The sequence below is a fragment of the Amphiprion ocellaris genome, chromosome 20 (genome assembly GCF_022539595.1).
Source record: "Amphiprion ocellaris isolate individual 3 ecotype Okinawa chromosome 20, ASM2253959v1, whole genome shotgun sequence".
NCBI lineage: Eukaryota > Metazoa > Chordata > Actinopteri > Pomacentridae > Amphiprion > Amphiprion ocellaris.
The window spans coordinates 16,354,178-16,380,598 of NC_072785.1; the positions used below are offsets into that span (position 1 = coordinate 16,354,178).

Below are 26,421 nucleotides of genomic sequence, written 5' to 3' on the forward strand. Positions count from 1 at the left end.
TGCGGGTTAAGCCACTGACGCATGTAGTAGGTCCTCAACGCTGAGGCCCGGGTTCGATTCCCGCTCGCAACCCCGTGCTGTATGAATTGTTCTCATTCTTATTTCTACCCCATTGTCTGGCTGTCTCTCACTACGCCTATCCATCAATTAACTGCAAAAGACTACAACACTTTTTTACAAATTTCCTGTTTCTTTATTAAATACAATTCTTTAATTTCTTACATCTTTTCCCCCCCATACTTTATAAAAGTTTAATTGTCTTAACTTTTTCCCATTTATTTAATTGCTTCTTTTTTATGTATTTTCTTTCTTTAATCTTCTTCTTCTTTCTAGAATTTTACACCAACCTTAAATTTTGGGTCATTTTTTGACATTTTGAAAAGCTATCAACTCAAACAGGGTAACACCGACAGATATGAAATTCAGCCAGGATGTACTCCAGGCATGGGTGATCAAAAGTTATCAAAATGCTCTGCAAAAGTCTGAGGGCGTGGCCATAGTGACCAGTGCAATGCGACCATTTTGAATGTCTCGCCATGAAACAGGAAGTGCTATCTAACTACCCTGTACATGCTCCAATCTGCTTCAAACTTTACATGTGTGATCAGAGTCCAGCCCTAATCACGTCCATAGGTCGATGTACACTCACAGTCATAGCACCACCTGGCGGCCATTTTGAATGTCTTGCCATGAAACAGGAAGTGCTGTGTAGCCAGCCTGTCCATGCTCCAATCTGCCTGAAATTTTACAGGTATGATCAGAGTCCAGCCCAAATCACATCTATGCGCCACCTGGCAGCCATTTTGGATTTCTCACCATGAAACAGGAAGTGCTGTGTAAGTAGCCTGTACATGGTCCAATCTGCCTGAAACTTTACTGTCTCAGTTGCAGCGCCTCCTGGTGGACATGCGTGGGCCAGCCGGGCCGCACGGATGCGAGGACCCGTCCAACGCTGCTTGCAGCTTTAATTATTATTATTCTTTGTCGGCCTCAAAAACGGCCTTTTTGACGCCCTAAACATATACGAAAACGCATGAAAATCGCCACACACATCAGGACCGGCAAAAAATTTGATATTTTAGGGGAATGGCACGCGTGTGTGCCAAAATGGCTCAATAGCGCCCCCTAGAAAATTACGAAAATTCAGCCCCCGGACAGCGTTCGACCTAGACTTCTGAAATTCGGCACACATATGTAACTCATCAAGACGCACAAAAAAGCCTCTTGCATCATTACCCATAATGCAACAGGAAGTCGGCCATTTTGAATTATGAGTCATGTTTTGGACAATTTTGTGTCATTTTTGGACATTTTTTAAAATCTATAAACTCAAACAGCGTAACCCCAAGAGAGCTGAAACTTGGCCAGGATGTACTCCCGTCACGGGTGATCAAAAGTTATCAAAACGCTCCGCAAAAGTCTGAGGGCGTGGAAATGGCGAGTCACGGAATGCGGCCATTTTGAAATATGATTCATATTTTGTCATTTTTGGACATTTTCAAAAGCTATTAACTCAAACAGCGTAACCGTGAGAGAGCTCAAATTTGGTCAGGATGTACGCCAATCATGGGTGATCAAATGTTATCAAAACGCTCCGCAAAAGTCTGAGGGCGTGGCCATGGCAACCAGTGGAATGCGGCCATTTTGAATGTCTCGCCATGAAACAGGAAGTGCTATCTAACTAGCCTGTACATGCTCCAATCTGCTTCTAACTTTACATGTGTGATCAGAGTCCAGCCCTAATCATGTCCATAGGTCGATATATACTCACAGTCATAGCACCACCTGGCGGCCATTTTGAATTTCTCGCCATTAAACAGGAAGTGCTGTCTAACTAGCCTGTGCATGCTCCAATCTGCCTGAAATTTTACTTGCATGATCAGAGTCCAGCCCTAATCACATCTTTGCACAACTTGGTGGCCATTTTGGATTTCTCGCCATGAAACAGGAAGTGCTGTGTAACCAGCCTGTACATGCTCCAATCTGCTTGAAATTTTACATGTATGATCAGAGTCCGGCCCTAATCACATCTTTGCGCCACTTGGTGGCCATTTTGGATATCTCGCCAAGAAACAGGAAGTGCTGTGTAACCAGCCTGTACATGCTCCAATCTGCCTGAAATTTTACATGTATGATCAGAGTCCGGCCCTAATCATATCTATGCACCACCTGGCAGCCATTTTGGATTTCTCGCCACGAAACAGGAAGTGCTGTGTAAGTAGCCTCTACATGGTCCAATCTGCCTGAAACTTGGCTCTCTCAGTTACAGCACCTCCTGGTGGATATGAGTGGGCAAGCCGGGCCGCTCGGATGCGAGGACCCGTCCAACACTGCTTGCAGCTTTAATTATTATTATTATTATTATTATTATTATCCCTTTCAGTATCCAATCTACCTATAATTTAATTTATGAGTGAACTTACATATGTTCTACTGGACTATCAAACCTTCTGGAGCCCAAAACCCCCAGGTAGCCTGTTTTTTCCTTTCTTTTTTTCTTTTTTCTATATTTTATAAAGGCCAGAATTACACCATTCATCAGACACAGAGCCTGTAAGAAGTGAACAAATCGATTGTCTTATTTTCAACTGTCTGAAGGTCCTTGAACAAATTATGTGTCATTTGTGGTTACATCAGGATAGTTATGCAAATCCAAGCTTAAAATCATTCTATTTCATCAAAATCAATTCATCCTACAAGTCACAATTACATGTTTATTATTAGAAAAATAAAGCATTTGCACTAATCGGATTCTATAAAAACAAACAACACCTGTAAGCAACAGGAAAAATGTTGCATGAGTTAATTCCCTGTTTGTGCAATTTTGTAAAATAAGTTATCAAAGAAATTTTACTTTTTTGGCATAACTGTGTCATAGTGCGCAAAAGATATTATAGAGTTCTCTCTACTTCTAGCAATGGTTGTAATTTTTCCATAGAGAGATGGAGGGTATTATATTGCAGTGAAAAATGAGCCAACAGTGAGGAAAAATGTGATGAGCAGAAAATGCACAAAACCTGCTCAGGATTCATAAGGTCAAGGGGTCGGTAACATAAATTAGTATTTAAAATTTATGAAAATAAGGCACATGTTTACATCACATTATAGCTCTGTAAATCATCATAAATAAGATTAATTTCAAGATGTATAGTTTGAGAACCTCTGCTGCTGCTGGCCTGCACACACTATGGTATTAATATGATTTCACTGAAATGACCTCTCTTTGGAGAGAGAGCAGTGTCTCAAATTATATGTAAATATTATTGTGAAAAAGCTTGAAAATGGTGCAAATATTAGGTTCAAAACTGAGGACTGTATTCACCATTCATGTCCCACCTGTAAAAGTATTCAGAGTTTTTATACCACAGGGCCTCCACAGACTTTAAATATCACTGCATGGATGTTCCACTGCAACATTTGGTCACGTGGACAAATGTAGCCATCCAGTGCGCATGCTCCGCCTCTGTTGCTACTCAGTTGTTGTAGTTACCAGGAAGATTAACCGCGATGATCAACTGGCCCTGGTGACAGCAGCTAGTTAGCCGTTAGCAGGCTCCATGGAAATAAAAGGCAAGTTTGTATTTGTGTGTATTTGTTCGTCGTTATAAAAACAGGCTGAAACTAAACAGACACTGCAGTTAGCTACGCATATATGTACTTAAAAGAACATGTCGCTAACCGTTGTGTTCTGTAGCTAACGCTGGTTGGGCTGTCTGTGAGGGTTTAGTCTTAACGTCTTATGTTTTACGTTAGTAAGGTGATTTCACTGCCACCGCAGGTAGTGTTAGAAAGCAGCTGTTCTCAGCTAGCTGTGTGCTAAATATAAACCACTGTAGGGCTGTGTCAGTCTGAGTAGCAAGCCGTGGTGAAGTGGTTGAAATACTGTGTACGAATAGACAGGTGGTAATTCGAGCTGAGCTTCATCAATAATTGTCTTTTTTTGTATGTGGTAGATGCGGTGGTAACATTTTGATCCCAGGGAGATTTTAGCAGGCAGCCCTTCTTCTGCTGTGAACATGCCTGCCGTGATCCGGGATAAAGAGGACTCTGAATCCTCCTCAGAAGATGAGCAAGAGTAAGTACAAGTTTGCAGTTGTTCATGTTGTACTGTCTGCAGAAGAGTCATAGAGTAGTGACTGTGATCTACTACCAAAGGTCAGCAGAACATAAAAACCTAGACATAATCTATTCAATATCATATATGAAATAATTTGCACCGATTCTTTCTTTTTCATTTATCCTCCAAGGCAAATGAGGCTCCCCACTGAACTATCGTCTGTAACTGTTCTCTATTACTATAGCCTTTTTTCCTACCTTTCACCCTTTATGTATGTTGATTGTTTTCATAAAATACATTATAGTCATCATCAGAAATGTCAAGATTCTTGCATTGAGTGATTCAGACATCCTTAACCAGACTACTCCGGCAAACAGGAATGTTGTATTTGTAACACATGATTAAAATACTTTATCTATATTGTTAGATTTCTTCTGTCATAGGAATCTTGGTTTAGGTATTTTGTCCTTCGAAGCTGGCTCCTGTGTTAATACATTGTGCATTTTCATAATTGTGATGCAGACAGTTACAAAGTGTGGAGAGGATTTGGGTATTGCTCTCAGTTCCTGCAGCTTGTGGACTTGGCAGGTGTTATTAGTTCAGTTCTTAGCCTACTGATTCTCTTGGCAGGCCTCACAGGATTTGCCTCTAAATAGATTATTAATATTCCATCATGATGGCAGATCAGAAGCATTGTTGATTTTTTTTCCAGCAGTACCAAGTCTTTGTAACTTGGCATAATTTATTAACTGTGTAATGCAATCTATGCGGAGTTACACAAGATGTCCTGAGCACTGCTTAATAATTTATGCAAAGATACATTAAGACAAAATGAAACCTTAAGGTATCATTTTGTATAATTGATGAAAGTTTTGAATGAGAGAGAAGGACATCTAGGTCTTGATCTTAGGCGCACCACTCGGTCTTTCTCTGTCAAATAATTCCCTCTTAAGCCATACTTAGTCATACCTTACTGAGTGCAACTGTGTCTGCTTTTAGGCTGCATCTCTTAAATTAGTTTGGATTGCGTAGAATTAGGGTTTAACCTCCAGATAGCAGTGCCGCTTTTACAGTGAGGGAAAATTATTGAGCAGTGAGGTTCTATCAGAGCAGAAACCACATGGAAATTAAAAAAACCCCAACATGTTCCTAGAAAGTAGTTGAATTAGGACTATACACCTGTTCTCATTTGAACATACAGCAATTTGAGTTCTGTGAAGCTCTGACTTAAACGTTGTATTTTCTACATTTATCAGTGGTGGTCAGTGATAATTTACATGAAGCTTAAGCAAAAGTGATGGCAATTTTCATCCGATTCTTACTGCAATGTCAGACAATACTAAAAGATGAAAAGCAAATCCTGACCAACACAGGATGTTTAGGGCCAATGCCAAAACCAATTTTAGGGAGTAATAAAGAAATCACATATGAATACATCTGCCTATGTTCTTGCATATACTGTATATCTTACAGTTAAATTGAAAAGGGAAAATGACACATTGACATGTTTCACAAACAGCAACAGAACAGCAACTTACCTTGAAGACATCTCTTGACTACACACTATTGTCTGCTCAGCTGCCGTGCATACTCTGCTACATGTGCTGCAGAGAGCGCTGTATTGTACATTATGAATTTAGAGCACCGTCTGCTGGCTGATCCTGCCAGTATCATATGCTTGTGTTAAAGATTAAGCCATGCAAGTCTAAGTACACACTGCCGGGAGTAAAATTGTACCTGGCCTGTAAAATAATTTACGCTGATGATACCATTTCTAAATGAATGGAACTGTCCTCTTTATATTATGTTCTGGCGTGGTAGTTAGCACTTTCGCTTGTAGCTAGAAGAGCCCCGGTTCGTGTCCTGGCTTTCCCGGGATCTTTCTGCATGGAGTTTGCATGTTGTCCCTGTGCATGTGTGGGTTTTCTCCAGGTACTCCGGCTTCCTCCTACAGTCCAAAAACATGCTGAAGTTAATCGGTGATTCTAAATTGCCCATAGGTGTGAATGCGAGTGTGATTATTAGTCTGTATGTGTATATGTAGCCCTGCGACAGACTGGCGACCTGTCCAGGGTGTCCCCTGCCTTCGCCCAAAGTCAGCTGGGATAGGCTCCAGTCCCCCCGAGACCCTAATGAGGATTAAGCGGTGTATAGATAATGGATGGACATTATGTTCTGTGACAAGAAGTTTTTAAATTGACAATGGTAGAGCATTATATATCCGAATACAGGTATCTGTGATATTTCAATATCAAATCAAATCAAATCAACTCAAGCTTTATTGTCATTTAGCTGTACATACAACAGTAATGCAGGCAAAATGAGAGAGCGTTTCTCCAGGATCCAGTTTAAAGCAATTAAGTTAAGAGCACACTTATGCAGTTACCTAGCCACCCACACACATACCCGCATGCCTGAGACGTCATTTTTAGAAATTTGGCAGTATTTCCAAAATTAACAGTTGAATTATTTATATTTATATCTAACATATTCCAGCATCTTTGCCAGGCTCTAATGCAGCACTATAAATTAGACAACTAATGCAAGGACTACAGAGTATAGTGTTACAAACACTTTTAAGAAATGCATAGTGGGCACAAAGACAAACCCATGCAAGTGCTTGTACAGTGTTAAACTTACTTTGGCAAAAGTACAACACACAGCCCAAGGGCTTTAGCTCATCTTTTTTATTGTTCTTGATGAAAATATGGGTTTTATCAGGTTTAAGAGTGTTCTTAAATATGATGCTGGTCATTTTGTCTGTCCAGTGAACTGTAAATCTCAGTATTCATCTAAGTAACCTGAATATTTCAGATATTAGACCTTCATGTTCTAAAAATCTTAAACTTTGCACATATTTTACCAAATGTCTTCAACTTGAAAGATAATGCTTTGTTTAAAAATCCCACTGATAGTAACACGTTGGTCTTTTGTCTAAGATCTTAACATCTTGTGTTTGTACAGGCACAGTAGCATCTCAGTAGCGCTGATGGTGGCTCATGTTCATAATAAACAACAAGCCTTAACATTGTCAAAACCCCCTCTACAACTCGACCATGTCAGTGGAACAGATATCTCCTATTGTCCCACATACCTGGATACTTGGAAGCTCTGGGCAGCTGTTGCTTACATGCTTTATCCAGACTGGTCATACCTGATTGAGTTCCACTCCATCATCGGCCCACCTTATCGTATTTGTGCCCCCTGATAAGCACGCTGTGTCTGGTACTATGAGATAATCCGGACTTTTTACAAGGCTGTTTGTTAGTACAGTATATGGGTTTGTTACTGCTCGGCACCTCATGAAACTGTGTGTGGTTCTGTCTCTCTCTGCCTGACTGAAATAAACACCATGTCAGGATGCATTCCCTCAGCATTAGGTAACCTGCCCATATAGGCCCGTTCACATCATCCTGGACTGAATGCCAAAGATTCTGAGCAGTGAAATTCACCCCAAAGTGCATCTTTATGACATTATTACCTGGATTTTCTTCTCACTGTATGTTTTTTATTGTCCAGATTGTTTTTATTACGTGTCTCATCTAATTGTCCATTAGAGACCATCCTTGCATTGCATGGAGTGGCCTCAGCAGGACGATCCCAGTTCTCTTGTTCGTCCCTGAAGCTGCTGTTTCTAAAGATGGGAATATCTGCTCAGTTGGAGGTACAATACATTGTGGTGAAGTTACAGAATGAAAATGAAAACATTATTAATAATGTGATTAAAATTTTGAGCCTCAGTAAGTTGAATACTAAGAATATTGCGTTGTCCCTAATGTATTTTACGTTCCTAGAGCGATATAATATGGCCTTCAAGATTGTGCGCACAGAGAGCCGCCTGGTACGAGGAATACTCACCAATCATGGATTCCATGAGGTAATGTTCTCCCTTAAATCATGCAAATTTAAAAGATTAGCCAAAATCTTGCAAAATTGCATTGTCTTTTACAGCACATGCAATTTATGCACAAGCTCAGCTGTGTAGGGATGACGGATACTACTGTAGCTCTGTTATTTTTCCTTTTACTGCTAATGCCGATGTCAAAGCCCGGGAATGCACCCATGGAAAAAAAACCTAAATGACCTCAAGAACATTAATCCTGTTTCACGAGGGCGCACAATCCCCATTATTGCTCTCTCCTAGCAGTTACAATTAATTCCCTTTTTATTTCATTTCAATGCTTCTTGACTCCTGCTAACCCATCATCAAAGGCAGACGAGTGTCTACCACAGCCTCGGCAGAGCCAAACTTTAATAAGACTTTATTGCAAACATCTGACTCTCCCTTAGATGCAGACAGAATGGTCATGTGAATTCTGCCTCCTAACGAATTGTTGGAATAAAACAAAACAAAACAGATAAAGTAACATGACAGTGATGAAAATCTGCGAGTTGGCCTTCCTCTTGAGATCATTTCAGAAGTGAAGGTTGTAGTTCTCCAGGTTAGTGGTGGAGTGATCTGCTTCTTAGATCAGCTGGGCTGTCATATGTGATGGACATCAGAGTATAATGCTGCTGTTGGTCACTGGAAACTTCACAGAGCTCCTTCAGTATGAACACCAATAGCTATACTTGGTTTTATGGCTTTTTTAATGATCCCTTTTGCATAGATATTTTACTGTGTGTACTGACTTTAAATCATTTGATCTGGCCTGTCAATTGAAGTCCGTCTGTTTTTCAGGTTCACCCGAACAGCAATGACTTTAACCTCATGTGGACGGGATCTCACCTAAAGCCTTACATACTACGCAGCCTTCAAGACTTCCAGAAGGTTAACCACTTTCCAAGGTATAAAATATGGCTCAAATACACGAGTGTATTGCCACTGTTCTCTGTAATATAAATATCACCACTGAGCCATTCTAAGCCCTTCAGTTCAGGCAATGTGTTTGTTGGCTTCCGCTGCAACACGCATTTAGTTTGGACCGGTGCCTCTCTGGAGCATGAAATGAATCACACTGTCAGGCAGAGGGCGTTCTGTAGCTGTTATGTATTTATATATTTGTTCTGTCGGTGTCGAAGTGGAACGTAGCGCTAGAAATATTTTAAACTGGAGGCTCTGCTCATTTCCAGGTCATACGAATTGACGCGCAAAGACCGGCTCTATAAAAACATCCAGCGAATGCAGCAGACCCATGGCTTCAAAAACTTCCATATTGTTCCTCAGACCTTTGTGCTTCCCTCTGAGTACCAGGAATTCTGCAGTAAGAAACACCCACCTGGTCCAGCTGGTCTAAGCAGAGCTATATAGATGAAATATTTACAGTCATTACACATTCATTCTAAATGCATCTCCTCTCCTTTCGTTTATTCTCAGGCTGTTTTGCCAAGGACAAGGGCCCATGGATAATTAAACCAGTAGCATCTTCAAGAGGACGGGGCATTTACTTGGTTAGCAATGTGAGTGATTTTGCCTGTTAAGTTATCAATCTATTGGTTTCTGATCATTTAAAATGAAGCAATGTCCACTTGTGGGTCATGTAATCAATATGGACATGAGATGTGGCCAGTTGGTTAATTGTATGAAAAAATAAAACCTGCAGAGGAAGGTCAGGACATTAAAAAAAAAAAATGAGAAAAAAATGACCAAACATTCTGCTTTAAGCCATAGTTTGTGACCCATCATCCTCAGGTCCTCCTGAAGTCCAAGAGATGTATGTGAAAGTTCAAGAAAAAAACAACCAAATAAGTGGATGTTTTGATCTGACTTATGATGTCAAACTGCTGCTTTAAAAGTCAAGAATGAATCTTCAAGTTCAAACATAATTTTCAGCAACAGTCATAGATTTTTCGTTTGTTTTCCTTTAATCATTGTGTGAGTCCCGAGTTTTGTCTTAGGACATCTTGGGTGGCCAAGACCTCCAGGTTAAGAAGCTCTGTTCCAGTGCTAGGAAATTGCAATAAATTGTCAATGAATAAGCATTAATTTCCACATTCTTCTTAAAACCATGCAAGCACCCCAAATGGACTCCCCTGCTAATTTGATCTATCCGAGTCACTATTTACTGACTCAAATAAATCCAGTTAAAGTGAACATAAGTCAACTAACTTGCGGCGAAGAAGAATAAACTCACAGGGGAAAAATGGCAGTTTGGACAGCGGGGGAAAGTAAACCAGAGAGCTAATGGATTAAAACACATTTACATTAAATAATAATGATAACACATACCCACACAATGTCTCGAATAATTACACAATTCCTGCTTTTTTAGCCTCATAGGGATGCTTGTTCTTCTCCAGTGATACAGATATTGTAGTATATTATAGATGGAATACATCGAGTGTCACAGAATTGCTGTATTGTAATACTATTGTCATCATGGGCATCATATCATAGCAGGATTGTGAGTTACTCTGTCTTCCACATCCCTGTCAGGCTAAGATGCGTGTTTGAGATTGTTTTACGCAGACTGATGTGTTTTCATAGACAGTTTTTTTTTTATTTTTAGGTTTGTTACTGTCTTTTTAAAGCTGTGTTTATAATGTTACCTTGTCTTGTTGGAGGTAAAACACTGCTGAACATAAGAAACTAAAACAACACATTTTCTTCTATTGTCTGTGGGTACATTGGCGAGGACAGAAAACCAAAAACTATCTCAGAGGAAGCATAGCTGTAGGTTTAAACCAAGACTGATACAACTAACTTCAAAGCTGCAGCCAGCAGATGGTTAGTAAAGGTTAGCACAGAGTGGAAACAAAGAGAGAAACTGCTAATGTTTATGATAAACTATCAATATTACCGGCAGTGTCAGTCAGCTTTTCAGTTTTTGTGTAAAAAAATGTCCTCTAATTCATGTATAAGCAGGGATTCACATTAATGGCAAAACCAGTGGGAGTTAACTTTAAGCATACTGACATAACAAATACTGTGTGAACTCAAAACAGTCACTCGGCCAGATGTTATCTGTGTGTGGGGGTGCACTGATACAGCTGTCTTCAAAATAAGTATCAACCAGCGTTTCAGACATTAATAAGCCTCGTGGAGTAAATCACACACTTCCAAGGCCCTGGCTCTTGGAGGAGCTCAACAAGGTTCTCACTCTTGGAAAACACATGCACGATTCTTCTTCTTCTCAGGCATTTTTATGAAACAGTGGAAAGAATGTCAGAGCGATATTCGGAGAGAAGAAAGAAATACGTTCATCTTGTTGGTTTGGTTTTTCTCTGAACTGTAGCCAGCACTGAGGTTACTCCCCTCTCCCCTCTCCCATCTCTCCTCAACTTCACCACCTGCAACACATTTCAACCTCATAAATGACCCATCTCCCACCACCAGATTGTGTTTTTATAGGCTGTTATTGAAGGCTGACCTGCTATGGCCAGCGTCACTGAGACTTTTCTTCATCTGATTATTCTTTGATGTTTATGGTTAACTGCAGTGTCCCGTCAGCTGTATGCAATTGAGGATTTAATGCATTTCTATTAGCTTATAGCATTTTCGCCTTAAACATATGATAAAATACTGCTTTTTTGCGTTTTTATCATGTTGTCTTTTATGTGTTCTGTTTCTCATCTACAGCCAAATCAGATTTCGATGGAGGAAAACATCTTGGTGTCTCGCTATATCAGTAACCCTCTACTGATTGATGGTGAGTTTGTAGTGTTTGTAATGCACATTATGTTGTTTTTAAGCAATATTTTGACAGATATGCACTGACAGCTCTTTGCCTTACCCTATTTTTTGTTTTCTTTGTAGAGTTCAAGTTTGACGTGCGCTTATATGTGTTGGTGACGTCGTATGATCCGGTTCTCATTTATGTGTATGAGGAAGGCCTGGCTCGGTGAGTTTTTGTGGATTTTTGAATTATTTTTCTCATGGTCACTGGTTAGTGATTGCTAATCCTGTTGAGGGCAAAAAACAATACAAACTAACCTCCAACCCTGTCGCAAAACAGTTTTTGATTGTTTCTTTGGTTTAACTTCTGGTAAAAGTAGCTGTAAAGAATGTAGAGTCATGAATTTTAGGGTCCATGCTTGAAATATAGTAGTTACTGGATGTAACTACGATTCTATTTACTGATATTGACACATCTCGCTCCCTTTATTTAGACTCTACTTTTGATTAGTCTGTGCTTCTTTTTTTGGTTTGATTTGCAGTGTAAGAGGCAGTTGTTGCCAATGTTTGATTAACTTTTCCTATAGGATTTTCCGTGCATCTGCATTTGTAGAACAGCCAGTAGGAAAGATGCCTACTCTATGAAAAGACATCTGATTGGCTAAAGTCTCCCATCGGGCTACATTTTCTAAACTCTGAAAACAGTCTACGTTTCTCTCAGACCACTTCAATTACAATACGCTGAAAGGTTATTACTGGATTTTTGACTGCTGAAGCCAAAAAAGCACTGCTAACCCAGCTTTAAGTAGAAAATCAAATAAGGAAGTCGACCAGTGGCCTCTTGTAAGCATTTCTGCTCAATTTAATCTGCACCACCGTTATCATACTAACAAACAAATTATAGACAAATTGATAAACAAAATGTGCAGCTCTGTCCATCTTTCACAGACATGATGCACCCAGTGCTTAATATTAGACAGTTGGCCTGTTCTATATTAGTCTCAAAAGTTTAGTACCATGTCATTCAATTGATGATGCCACTTTTTCCAAAACTCTTGTCACACTTTGTTCATTTACAAGCAAGTGACGGAAAACTGCCTCCAGTTGCCATATTTTTCAAAACTTAGGTTCATTTCTTGCTATCTAGTTATCTACTTATAGCACATTTGAAATGACTACTTTCTCTTTTCAGTTGGTATCTGTTTTATACCTAATCAAACGCTGTCATTATACTGCCGTTGACTACTTTTCTACACCAGTGCTGTATTCAAATACATTTAAAATCTATATTTCTGTTTGATTTCTAGTTGTATCTAGATGCATCAACATGACTTTTTTTTAACATAAACTTGGAAATAGCCACACAGATAAGCAGCTTTCTATTTGGCCAACCAAACTACAAAGCAGAATTATTTCACTCATGGAGATAGGAAATTCATTCACGTGACCCTAGATGACCCTTCAGGATGCACTAAGTGCCAAATGCTTAGATGAATGTCAGGGCTATATTAAAGCAAGACTGTTTCCCAGCTGTTCTGCAAGAAAGCACATAAGGTGTGATGTGGATTAGAACCAAATGCAGGGGACTGATGTCATTCTGTTGCCATATATCATATATACCATGACTGGCTGCAACATTAAAACCACCTGCCTCTAGGTCTCCCTTATGCTGCCAAGCAACAGGATGTCTAGCGGTGTCTTGTGGTTTTTGCATCAAGACATTAGCAGTGCATCCTTTAGGTGCTGTGGGCTGCAAGGTGGGGCCTACCTGGATCGACCTTGTCTCAGCACATTCAGTGGATGCTTAGTTGGATCTGGGGAGTTTGGTGCCTGGGTCAGTGCCTTGGGCTCTTTGTTGTGATCCTCAAGTCACTGAGAAGCTCCTGCTTTTGCTTTGACTCATGGTCCTGCTGTGAGAGGCTGGTGTTGGGGAGAACTGTTGCTGTGAGGGGGTGTGCTTAATCTGCAACAATGTTTAGGTGGGGGGTACATGTCAAAGTAACATCCACATGAATGCTGAGACCAGAGGTTTTCCAGCAGGACATTGCATTGTAATAAGACGATAAATGTCATTCAGCGATCTTTGGTTTTAATGTTGCGTCTGAAGTCCAATCATCAGCAGATATTCTATATACTGTATAACACACCTTTTTCTATCATAGTTTTACTATGGTCTGATTTGATACATTTTTGTAATTTTCTGCAAACAATCTATGCAAGATAAAAACTAAGAGTACAGCAGCACATGCTGTTTCTGACTCATTCATATAAAAGTGCTACTTTTGTTTTGTTATGAAAGATTAATTTATGGAGAAAATCCAAAATGCTTTACAAGGTGCACCTGGGAAACTTGATAAACTAAAAACATCTTGATTTTTAGGTCATCGTTTTCCTGTTGTGAAGGAACACTGGCGAGTTTTGTGACAGAATCAGCTGATTTAAAGACATGGCATGACGTGTTTTGTGTTGATTGTGTTATGTGCTAATTTCATTGCATTCTGGATGAAAGCCAAGCAGCATGTTGATAAGGACAGATGAGTGAAGAGTTTTATTAAATAGAAACAGTGCTGGGCCTATCAATAATTTTCTATACACATGAGTTTGAATAGTTTAAGGAGTCTACTGTTGTTTATTATGGGTGATTAAGCTCTGTGTCCTTGAATACATCATGAACTTTCTGACACATCCCCTGGTATTCTCTCAGTGCCCAGAAGAGGGCATCCTAAACTTTTCAGACTAACTGCTGTGTGGAGTGTGCAGTGTTGTTGACTCTGAAACAAAGCACTCTATTGTTTCAGTCGTAGGATGTGCTAATCTAATATTGCCGATTGTGTCAGTGTTCAAAGATCGTATCTTATGAAGGCTTTCTATAATTGCACTATTTGGGTTGAGATGTTGAGAGCAGGAATAATTTATTAAACCATCAACAGGCTATCATCAGACACAGGTAGGTCAGGCGAGGCTAGATGATTTATCGAATGACTGGCTCTTGGCCTCGCTCTGATACGTGCTCGTGCTGGAAGCAGAGTGCCACTGCCCTCTTATTTGCTGGCTTCATTATCAACTGCGAGCTATAAATCAGGGCCAAATCCTGAATCCCACTTTTATCTCCTGACATTCCTTTGGTTGTGTTGGTATTCAGGTACATGATGCGTGCCAAGGAATTCTCATTATTGCACATGTGGCATCCACTCCTCTCAAACACTACCAGAAACTAATCTCTCCAAAGTGCCCCCATTACTCAGTCAAGTTATTCACTCATGTGGATGTTATGGCACATAAATATGTAGTAAAGCTGTTGGACGATGGGTTGAGGTTTCTCTCTCTCTTGTGTTAATAAATACTGCTTGTCCACAGCTTTGCCACAGTCAAGTACGACCGGACTTCAAAGAACATCAAGAACACATTCATGCATCTCACCAACTACAGTGTGAACAAAAAGAGCAGCGATTATGTCAGGTGAGCGCCGTCAGCAGTCCACATACATTGAATGTGCTGCTGTTACGGGAAACCCACTGACTCATACATTTATTATACCTCGAGTGTTTGAAGTGCATTTCTTCCTTTTCAGCTGCGATGACCCTGAAGTTGAGGATTATGGGAACAAATGGAGTATGAGTGCAGTGTTGAGGTATTTGAAGCAGGAGGGAAAGGATACCACATGTGAGTCAGACCTTCACCTTTTCTTTTTGTTTTTTGTATCCATTCAAAGATGATAGGAGTAGAATTTTTTCACTTTGTAGTTTGCTTCTCAGTCCTTGCTCAGTTTTATCTGTCAAATGTTACCAGTTTTGTCAAGTAAGATTTCTGAGAGTAATAAAAAGAAATGTATGATAAGCTTTACCCTCATTTAACATCTTATTTTTTTTTTCCATTTTGTCTTTTCAGTGCTAATGAGGCAAATTGAGGACCTCATCATCAAAGCCGTGCTGAGTGCTGAGCTACAGATAGCCACCGCCTGCAAGATGTTTGTTCCCCACAAGACAAACTGCTTTGGTAATCATTTCATATTCTTCCTGAAAATAATTTCAGCCACACTTTGAACAATCAGGTCCATCATATGTGTTCACCCCGGCTGGAGGTGAAAATCCTTTTACAATAACAACATAAGCCAGTTAGAGTTATGGAATCAGGTTGCATTTGCTGATAGGCCAGTTTGAATATGAAAGGCATCAGTACAAGCTGTTCAAGGCAACAAAGTGAAAGTCTTCAGAAACGTAGCGTCACAAGAATTTGTTCAGTGAAACCTGAACTCTGGAAAAATTGCCATTTTTGCTCACAGTGCCGACACTTACTCCTAAACATTACCACACCCCTCACATTTCCTTTCAGTTTCAGATTCATTGTCTCGCAGTTCCTCCATACTATTTGTCCACTGAGCCATGGTGAGGTTGTAGACAGTCATTCCTCAGTGTGGAGCCTTCCTGCCTCTTGCTGCCCTCTGACTGGCTGCCGGGTCGTGGAGGGCCTGTTGACTGAAGCAGGAATTTGCTTCCTCTACTCTGTTGCCATTCAGGTCTGCCTGATTTAGGCTGACTGTTTTCTTGGCTAGTCTTGCCTAGCAGCGGGCTTGTGTGAACTCCATTTTGGAGCCGTTACCCATGTTAGTGTTGGCACTAATTGTCTGTGCTCTTTCTCTGTGTCTGGCAGTCTTTCTCAGATCTGGGGTTTGAAAGCGAGTACGTTGGCCGAGCCTCCCTCAACACCGCTGCCTCTTTTTCACTCTCTTTTTCCCTTTTCTCTTGCTGTTTCTGTTTGTTTATAATTCTGCTGCTCACACTCTCTTTCACCTCTCAGATGTTAGAAAAATAAAGCGCTTCGCAGTTCTGACAGGTTTCTCTAGACGTAATAGCCCCCCGTTTGGTGGTTGTTTGGGCTGTGCTGGGCGCGTAGCAGCATGGGCTCACCATCAGACATTCGCCCGCATAAAGATGGTATCTCCACCCTGAGCATCACTGCTGGGATGAATAACCACATTAACCCAGACTGTGACTGTTGACCATGCAGGTATTTACACGAAAATGCGGCTTGCCAAACCTCAAGCTGGTGTTCTTGCACACCTGAGAGACATGAATAAACAACCAGATGACACATATCTTTGGCGTGAGAGTGAAAAACAAAAATGGGAAAACAAGTTAGTTCCTATTCTCATTCATTCTTTCTCTCAGGTATGCCTGTATTTTAAGTATTTGTTTATAAACATCCCCATATCCTAGTCAGAAAAATGCTCCACGGAATGTTTATGAGAATTAACGCACTGCATTGCACCAGACTTCAGATAATGTTCATGCCTCTGCATATGGAAACACGTATCTGATTTTGCAGTGTTTTGTGAAATAATAGTGTAGTATAAACCTAAGATTTTAGAAGTGAAGTAAGAAAATATGGAAAGAAACATAATCACTCATACCTGCTGATGACACTGCAGATTTATTGTATTATTATATTCTTTGTCCACTTTGAAATTAGAATAAAACTGAACAACAAAAGCGTCTTTCACTTTCAAGACTGTTAAAGGCTGTTTACACGCATATCGGTTGAGCTGTGTAGAAACTGAAACCCATTTCATGCATAGGCCGACAGAACAAAAGCAATTAGGTTCTACACTGTTGATTAAGATACACAATACGCTGTGGTCTGCCATGAACAAGCCCATTATCCTACTTCAGCCCTATCAGTTTACTGTTGAATTTAGTGTAATTTTGTTGTCTTCAGATGGCCCCAAGCGAGTTAATTACAGCATTCATCGTCTGTCTACAGGATTAAGTTTCCAAAGACAGACACTGACGGTTCCAGAGGACCACCCTCATCCTCTCTCTGCTGATGTGTCTCTCCCAGTGTGGTCATATTGCATGCAAACTCCCTCTCTGTGTGTGAGTATGTACGTATACTATGAATACAGGGACATGTAGGAACGAGTGTAAAGCATGAGTTTTACAAACATGCAGGTCTGCTTAAGCTTCAGGGAGTCCAGTCGAGTATCTTTGTGGGCTTTTACTTGTCCATTAAATAAAACCCACTTAAACCACCTGGGAGTCGTATTCAGCCAGCTGCCATCAGCTCCTTTCTTCCACCTCTTACACTTATCCTCACTAGACTTTTCCACTCCACAACCTGCAGTACACCCAGCCTTCTTTCTGGGCCTCAGCAGCTGCCTGTAATAGTAAACAGGTAAAGCGTCAGACTTGCATGGCAGCGAATGTATGTGTGTTAGCTCAGTGAATGCGCTGATAAAAGCAGCCATTGTTTGGAGTTTTTATACAGTCTCTGGCTTGTCTGGAAGGGAGCCATGCAAGACCATAAAGCACATTATAATCTTAATTTACTGCAAATTGTTCCCTGCCATTTTAATGTCTATTAATGGCTTTAATACAATGTTTATTGTTTTCAAATGGGATTTCTTCCCTTTGCTCAAACTGCACGGTGTATCTAAATGGGCATACTGTAACAAAATCTTTTTATAGCTCCGTAATGTCTCATGTGGGAAGAAATAAAAACCACAGATTTTTCGTTTTACATTGTAAGAAGTGTGTGTGAGTGTGAGTGAGTGTGTCTGAGGAGAAAATGCCACCCATGCAGCTCTTTACCGCTGCCGTGTGATTAATGGACAGGCTTTTTTGCTGAGAGATGCTGATTACGAGATGTTTTGACTAAGATCTGATTAGCCAAGCCAAAGGCCTATTTCATTACACACAAAACATTCCACTTACTAGTCCTGTGTTCCACTGAACGTCCCTCATTAAGTGCTGAGTGTGGTTGGATCTCCCGTCTGTGAACCACTCTCCCTGTTTTACATTTGTCAGATACTCCCACACTTCACTGCAGCACAGTGTTTGTATCCTTATGATGACAACTGTAGCTGCTGTAACTGAGTCTTTTTAAGAATGAATAATGGTTTGGGGTCCTGCTATCACAATAAGGCAATAGAATGTTAACTGCAACTTTAATTTGTTGTTTTCATGATTGTGGCTCCATGCTGCTCTGCTGTGCAACAGCAGTGAAACAGCTCAGCAGCGGTGATTTATCGAAGAACGATGCGAAACTAATTCAATTGCGCTCGCCTGTGATGAAAACACACATGAAGGAGATACTTGATGTTATTGTGGACCAACAGGCTGCATGGTCAGGGTGGGGAGATCATTGTTTTTGGGCGTTTGTCTCTTGTGGTGACTTTTCCAACAGCGCCCATCCAATAACACACAGAAAAAAAGCTCTTCATCATCCCTTTTCTCTGTCAGTGTTTTCTCTCCCTCCCTCTTTAATGGGTGTGATGTGGATGTTCGCTGCCTCACGTCTCCTTGTCTGTGATGCTTGTTGTGGGCTCTCTGCGGGCGCATTTAAAGGTGCTCCCCCCGGCAGCGGTCGAGCCACAGAACAAACAGCGGCTCGGCAGGCTCATGGGGCAGGAGCGGCGTCTGCTCCTAATTGGGGGAAAATTTGTGGCACATGGAGTCTGCTTGTCGGGGGCTGGTGAGGTGGTGTAACACCTCCCCATTTTCCCCTGTTGTTGTGGTGCCACTGATGAGGCACTGTAGGCTCAAACCCACTTATTCCAGCGCTCTGCTCCCCAAGACTAATGCGTAATGTTTTATGACACACACGCTCACTCACCATCTTTCTTTTAGTCCTGATCTGTATGTGTTTTTCTAGAGAAGTGGATAAAATAGGATAAGCCAGCAAGTGGAAAATAGAATCCCAGTGCTCTGCTTAACCGAGCACCGTTTAGCAGTGGGGGTCTGGTCCATCCCCAGAAGTTAAAGATGGCAGCGGAGGCTTATGTTGCAGCTCTTGGCTCATGGATGTATGGCAAACTTGGTTCAATTCCATCATATAAATACAGTTTGCAGTTACACCAATTTGTATCCTATGATACTACCATAAGCTTAACTGCCACCACCTGTGATATACAGTAGCCCTGTGAATAATGCTGAACAGAGTTCTTTGTGGACTTTGTCCACATTTTCTCAGTATAAATAATAAAAAATACCAGCAGAGAAGTGTTTTAAGGAAATCCAAGGAACATGTGTATACAGCACTGTTGGGTATTATTTCATATCAGTTTTCAGAAATGCACTCTACTTAAAAATGTATGTAAATTCTTTTTAACATCTAATACTGTCCCCACTTAAAGAACTAGCTGAGTAGCACATTGTGCTGAAATGAAGTCTAATAAATGTATCTGACACAATGATAAATAACATAATTAAGTGAAACAAGTATCGTGTAAGGGCTGCACAGTGGCTTGGTGGTTAGTACTGTAGCCTCGCAGCTAGAAGATCCCCAGTTTTGTTCTGGCCTGGGCCTGTGATCTTTCTGCATGGAGTTTGCATGTTCTCCCTGTGCATGCATGGGTTTTCTCTAGGTACTCCGGCTTCCTCCCACAGTCTAAAAACATGCCGAGGTTAATTGGTAACTCTAAAATGTCCTTAGGTGTGAATGTGAATGTGCTTGTTTGTCTCGGTATGAAGCCCTGTGATAGACTGGTGACCTGGGATAGACTCCAGCTCCTTCATGACCCTAATGAGGATTAAGTGTTGTATAGATAATGGATGGATGGAAGTATCCTGTAAGTTCAAACACAGTTTTAGCTCAACCTGTTTTGTCTATTTGACCACAGCAAATTAGTTTCTCACAGAAATGGCATACTGATGCCTTTTTTTCTGAGTTGCCAATAACAGGGCTTTAATTTTCAACATGAATGAAGCTTTACGAGCTTTATATTGCATGGGAATAACCCATAAATGACATGCAACACAGAACAGGCCTGTTTATAGGAGTCATTTTTTGCCAAATCAGTATTAAAATAAGCTGCTGCTAATACCCTTTTTATCACTCACTAAAGGAAATATAACATGTCCTCAAATTAAAGTACATTTCATTCTTAACTGAATCAAAAGTAATAAACAGAACACATTAAGGACTTTAACAACTATATTTCCGCCAAAATGAGTAAAACATCTTGACAGTGCCTGATAAATATCATGTAATTTTGCTTGGATATGTGCACTCTACACTATATGCACTTTACAGATCTCCCTACTGTACCTGTCCTATAAGGCCATGATTTAGCTGTATTTAACTGTATGCTACTTTCAGTAACATGTATTCTGTTAAACCAGACCTGCTAAGTTTTATCAGTGTGATACTTAGTGCAAAATCAAGCCAGTGCTTGCTGTCATGCTGGCTTTTGTGTGCTTAACACTGGCATTGACCTGAGATGCTAGAACAAACAGTGCTGGTTATGGCAGCTTTGAAACCTCCAACCCCCCTGGCCTATTCTCAACACAGTCTGTTCTTTTGAAGTGCCATTAGAAGGATTTTTCCTCTGGCTCTTTGGCTGGGCTTTACCCTCTCCCTGTAAAATACTGTGGTTTCCCTGCACGCCGCTGCTGGGGCCAGCGGGTCGTTGGCTTATAGGGTGACACTCCCCAGAGCAGTGTGAGGCCTTTCATATGGCACATAGGCCGCCTCTGCTGCAGTGGGCCATATATCAGTCACTGAAACAAGAGAGAAAAATGGTATAGAATGGATGAATTTTTACACAAGGAACTTCCTGACCACTTTGTAAAAGGCTTTTATTGTGTCACTCAGTGTGAAGCTATTACTGGAGTGAAATATATACAATATGTTGCCTAAGGCTTTCTAATTCCCCAGGTTTGGCTACTTGTGGCGGACCCTCATATTTCAAACTTTGTACCTCTGGATTTATTTTTCCAGTTGGACAAGATACTAACTCATGAAGGGGCTGATGCTTTTCTGGATAGCAATTAGAGCACTGCCATTCTTTTTAATATGTAATGACATTATGTCGACTTTCTTACCTTCCCAGTCATGAGAAAATTATCGACTATGTATGAAAAGTTTCACAGCCACACACTGTTTTTGATCCCCTGTATTATGTAAGCAGCTTTATGATGATGAAAAGTGTCTGTACTTAGTTAACATGATTGAGCCAATCCCTCAGTAGCAGCACTGGTGAGGGTTTTTCTTTTGAGTAACTAGGTATATAACATGCATGTACTCAATAGCAGAAAGATGTAGGTCAGTTTGCCAAATGCCACATACAGTTATGAGGCTGTGATAAAACTCTGGAAACGCTTGTGACTCTGATACCCTTCATACTTTATTTTCACTGTGCAGATCTTTTTTTTAATCCTGTCTGTCTCTGCTGACTTCCCTGTCTGCGGTGAAAACCTTTTGATTCATTTTGTGTTTCCCTCTGTAGAACTCTATGGTTTTGATGTGCTCATTGACTCCAACCTCAAACCCTGGTTGTTAGAGGTGAACCTTTCTCCCTCCCTGGCCTGGTGAGTGACTCAGTTATTTTGATTCTTTTGTTTGTTGTTTCAGGAGAATCTCTGACTGAAACCATTCCCATTAGTCTGCCATCTCAATCGAAGGCCTTTCTTTAAATAGGCACTTTGAAAAAATATGTTAATAGAATAATAAACAGAGCACTTTCAGGAGGGTCCTTGCACCAGACAGTGCTCTGGCACTAAAAATAAGTGCCACATAGAGGGAAATGACACATGCACTTGTAGTAGTTTGTGGAACCATACCCGTGGGCTGCAGATGTAGCCAAAATGTTGTTTCTCCAGTAAGAGTGTTCAGTCAGTTGAGCATTTTAGTCAAGGTCAGACCAAAAACATATCTTCTTATAACAGTTTTACCCTAACCCCTGCATGTACACTACTGTTCAAAAATTTGGGGTCACTTAGAAATGTCCTTATTTTTGAAAAAAAAAAAGCTTTTTTTTTTCAATGAGGATTACATTAAATTAATCAGAAATACAGTCTAGACAGTGTTAATGTGGTAAATGACTATTCTAGCTGGAAACGGATGATTTTTAATGGAATATCTACATAGGGGTACAGAGGAACGTTTCCAGCAACCATCACTCCTGTGTTCTAATGCTACATTGTGTTAGCTAATGGTGTTGAAAGGCTAATTGATGATTAGAAAACCCTTGTGCAATTATGCTAGCACATGAATAAAAGTGTGAGTTTTCATGGAAAACATGAAAATGTCTGGGTGACCCCAAACTTTTGAACGGTGGTGTATAATAATATTTACAGTTTTTTTTTTTTTTTTCAAATGTGCTTATTTACAGTGATGCCCCTTTGGATCTGAAGATAAAGGCCAGCATGATCGCAGACATGTTGTCACTTGTGGGTGAGTGCAAGCTGAAATAATGACTAGATACAGCTTTTGTTCGATTTCACATTGTCTCACAAGTGGTTAATCAGTTAGGAAATTACAAAAATGCTGATAACTTTAAGTACAACAAATAAGCAGCAAAATCTAAAAGCCTGAACGTAACTGTACATGCGTCACATCTTCAGTTACATTATGAACCTCGAATTATTCACTGAAAGCAAATATAACAAATTGAAAGTCTTGAAAAAATTACAGCTTTGTACTACTTAGAATGTATGCATCTGAAATAATTTATCAACATGCAAATCAAAATACAGAGTCAATCTGAAACAATTCAGTTCAGTCAAATACAGAGCTTGGAACAGTGTTACTGCAGCTGAAGATGTTTTTAGATACCTAAAGTTAGAACATAAGATCTCAGTGGAAAAATATTTAGCTTGAGGCACAATTTAGAGATCATTCCTTGCAAAATTAAAATAAGTATAATAGAAGATGTTAATTTTGGAGAAGCAATTATAAAATCAAAAGTGTTTGCACTAGTGTCACTCCAAAGGCCTGGCAGCTAGTTTTCAAGCTGATGGAGACAGTCGTCTATTGTTTTAATGCTTAATGTCTCCCTGCATTCCAACAGTTGAGTTTGCGCAAACTGCTGAAAATAGCTGCATGGCTTCATAATGGGTGCTCCAGTGTTGAAAGAATAAACCGCAGTCTTCATTAATTAACATTAAATGACTTGCAGACAAAATTGTCAACACAGGCCTTAGTCTTTTTTGTAGTCATTAAGCCTGGCCCAAGGCAGAGATCAACACTGTGTATACAAAAGTGTTTTAAACAGACAAAGAGATAAGTGTCTATTATCTCTAATCCCTTCTTAATTATTGAATTCTCATACAGAACAAGAGCTAAGATATAATAAACCAAGAAGAATCTCATGACTGTGCTGCTGCCACATACAGAGGTGCTGTCTCAGTTTGTTTTTCCTTGTAGTATCAAGTTGAAACGAACAGCAAGGGAAAAAAAGAGACAAACATCTCTTGATTATTTAACGTCACGTAATCCTCTGCCTTATCCTTATTACCATTCACATTATACACGGAGCCTACTGATTAGCAGGCGTCCATCTAAACTGGCGCTGAACCATTATGTCTGTGTGGTTTCAGACTAATGATATTAGAGGAATGGCTATTATGTGCATGTGTGTACATGTGTACGTGTACTTATGTGCGTGCGTCTTAGCCTGGGCCATGCTGTGGCCTGAAACACTCCCCCTCCAGCTCATTAAATGAAAGAGTAGAATCATAAATTGCCAGTTATCTTTGGACTGAGATGTTACTGCGGGTCTGGGGAAAATGAGCAGTGGCATGTAAAACATAGCACATCTATTATGTACCAAACAAAGTCGCTGTTGGCTGATAACACTTGGGCTGCATCCCAGACCTGTAAATAATGACAGCATTCCATTAGCATTCATTTTCTGCCTGCGTGTAGCTGTCAGCTTCAAGTCGCCCATGTTTGTAATAATTGCTGTGTTTAGGCAAGAGCATGGCAGAGACCCGACTCTTACCTGACGGCTGGGATGAGGTAGAACAAATAGCCTCGAGCTCCAAGCTGTCAATAGATTCAGTTCTATCCAAGTGTGAGCGCAAGATACAACATCAACATCTTTCTTTGACATTTCACCGTGACCACTAGTTTGCTCGGAGGGGGTTATGGGAATCATAAACAGAAGATCACATAATTAAACCTTTTTGACAGGGTGGGAACATCTTGCTGGGAAATGTGAATTACAAATATGATGCACTTTAGTGTAATGATGTGGAGATGTGTGAATCCACAGCAGTGTGTCACTGTAAGAAAATGTATATTCTTTTCCTGACTAAAAAGTTTAAAGGATAGTTTGACATCTTGGTGAATACTTATAGGATCAATAGCACGCTCAAGCTGGCTACCCTAGCTTAGCATAATGTCTGGTAACTAGGGGAAACAGGTAGCTTGACTGTCTAACTCACTACTTCATGTTTTTTCTTATATTTTAAATAAAGTTTGACCAAAAACAAAGGGATCAAAACAACAAGTATTTTATTCTAATACAACAAGCTGCTCTCCTGGTGGTGGGTTTTCTTTAGGCTAGTGATCGGTGCTCAGTCATATCCATGAGGAAAGTGTGATCTGTGACTTAGGCACGAAAAATGAGATTGGTTAGGTTAAATACATAAGATTAAGCCAACAAGAGGCAGAGTAGGCTTGGATCATGCCATTGCCACACTGCAAAAGAAAGAAATTGCCACTTGGTTCGTGAGAAAAAAAAGTTTCTGCCTTCCATGTTGTATGGCTCACTGTACATGTGTATTTGTGTTTTCCACCGCTGGCTCCACTTGCAGGTTTCGGCTCGGTCCACAGATTTTACGCTGTGACTTCTTTACAAAAGTAAAACAAACTTTTCTCTGCACTTGGGAGGTTTTACAAATATGAAACCTCCATGACATACCAATTATCATAGAATAAAATCAGAGGTTATTTGCAACTTTATATATGTGTTTTTTGAAACTAGTCTATGGGAAAAATGGTTTTTGGGCTACTGGGGATTTTTTTTGCTTGCAATACAGTGAGTGTCCACTGGGAAAACCTGGCAGAAAGGCTACTTGCTGGCACTGTATGTAGCTCTCTTAGTGCATCTAAGTTACAAGCTCTAGCTTTATAGTATCATCACCATAGACTGTAATACAGATGGATGAATCCTCTGTGATGTCACAGATGTTTCTTGAAAAGCGGTTTTGAAGCTCAGTGTGGTGGATTTAGCTGTCGCCATTTAGGTGCCTGACTGCTACTAGCTCCCAACTAATCCTAGAATGAGGAAAGAGGTGGAGTGTGAGTGGAGCTCAGGCAGGACACACCCTTAATTATGTCTAATTTTAAATTTTAATGCAATTTCAACAGGCGAATTATATAAAAATTCACCACCTGTACAGGTGTCATGAATGGAGAAATCAGCTGTAGAGACCAAATCCGGTTTTTGTATAAGTCTGTAAACGCGTTTATTTCTGTTGTAAAGTTTGGCATTTTAACATGGAGGCCTGTGAGGATTAATTCACTTTTGGAGACAGCCTTGAGTGGCCATTTGGAGAACTGCACTGTTTGCCATTTCTATGTTGGCTTCATTTTCATTTTCAGATAGGAGAATGGTATCATACCAGAACTTTCCTTTAAAATCCCCCTCCAGTTATTGATTAAACCACTGATAAGTCATATCAATATTTCTAAATTTCATATTTAGAAGATTTTTTAAAATGAAAATAATCAATTAATATACACGCTGCTTCCTCTAGAATATGCAGATCTATCAAGTCCTTCTCTCTGTCACCCCTCTCCTTCTTGCTGTATCTCAAGCACACCAGCTCACCTGTGCTCAAACACTGAAAAACTGTGAAACACAATGCCAGCTTCTATTATTGGAGTAATTCAGGCATATATGTTTGAATCAGAAGCCGATTTTGAAGGGCAATGATTAGAAAGCCCTGCCCTGCAATGTGATGGGGTTGGTTCTTTGAATTTGTTATGTATGAAACACTGGAATTCTGAATCTGTGTTTTTGAGACAGACTCATATGCTGCAGTTTTATGGTAGAAATGCTCAACGTTGACTGCTTATTTCA

General features: G+C 40.2%; 1 protein-coding gene across 4 annotated transcripts in view; it reads left to right on the forward strand.

Moving 5' to 3' along the window:
* Positions 1 to 3,444: 3,444 nt before the first annotated feature.
* The window catches only part of ttll5 (tubulin tyrosine ligase-like family, member 5), a 53,215-nt gene continuing 30,238 nt past the window's right edge, over positions 3,445 to 26,421 (forward strand). For all 4 annotated transcript variants that reach the window (XM_055006236.1, XM_023275487.3, XM_055006237.1 and 1 more), the window contains exons 1-14: positions 3,445 to 3,570; positions 3,954 to 4,075; positions 7,615 to 7,721; positions 7,852 to 7,934; positions 8,739 to 8,845; positions 9,131 to 9,261; positions 9,375 to 9,457; positions 11,577 to 11,646; positions 11,754 to 11,838; positions 14,970 to 15,071; positions 15,184 to 15,275; positions 15,501 to 15,608; positions 21,838 to 21,919; positions 22,723 to 22,784. In XM_055006236.1, the coding sequence (XP_054862211.1) occupies positions 4,017 to 4,075; positions 7,615 to 7,721; positions 7,852 to 7,934; positions 8,739 to 8,845; positions 9,131 to 9,261; positions 9,375 to 9,457; positions 11,577 to 11,646; positions 11,754 to 11,838; positions 14,970 to 15,071; positions 15,184 to 15,275; positions 15,501 to 15,608; positions 21,838 to 21,919; positions 22,723 to 22,784 (1,171 nt within the window). In that variant the 5' untranslated portion in view covers positions 3,445 to 3,570; positions 3,954 to 4,016. The remainder of the gene's footprint in view (positions 3,571 to 3,953; positions 4,076 to 7,614; positions 7,722 to 7,851; positions 7,935 to 8,738; positions 8,846 to 9,130; positions 9,262 to 9,374; positions 9,458 to 11,576; positions 11,647 to 11,753; positions 11,839 to 14,969; positions 15,072 to 15,183; positions 15,276 to 15,500; positions 15,609 to 21,837; positions 21,920 to 22,722; positions 22,785 to 26,421) is intronic.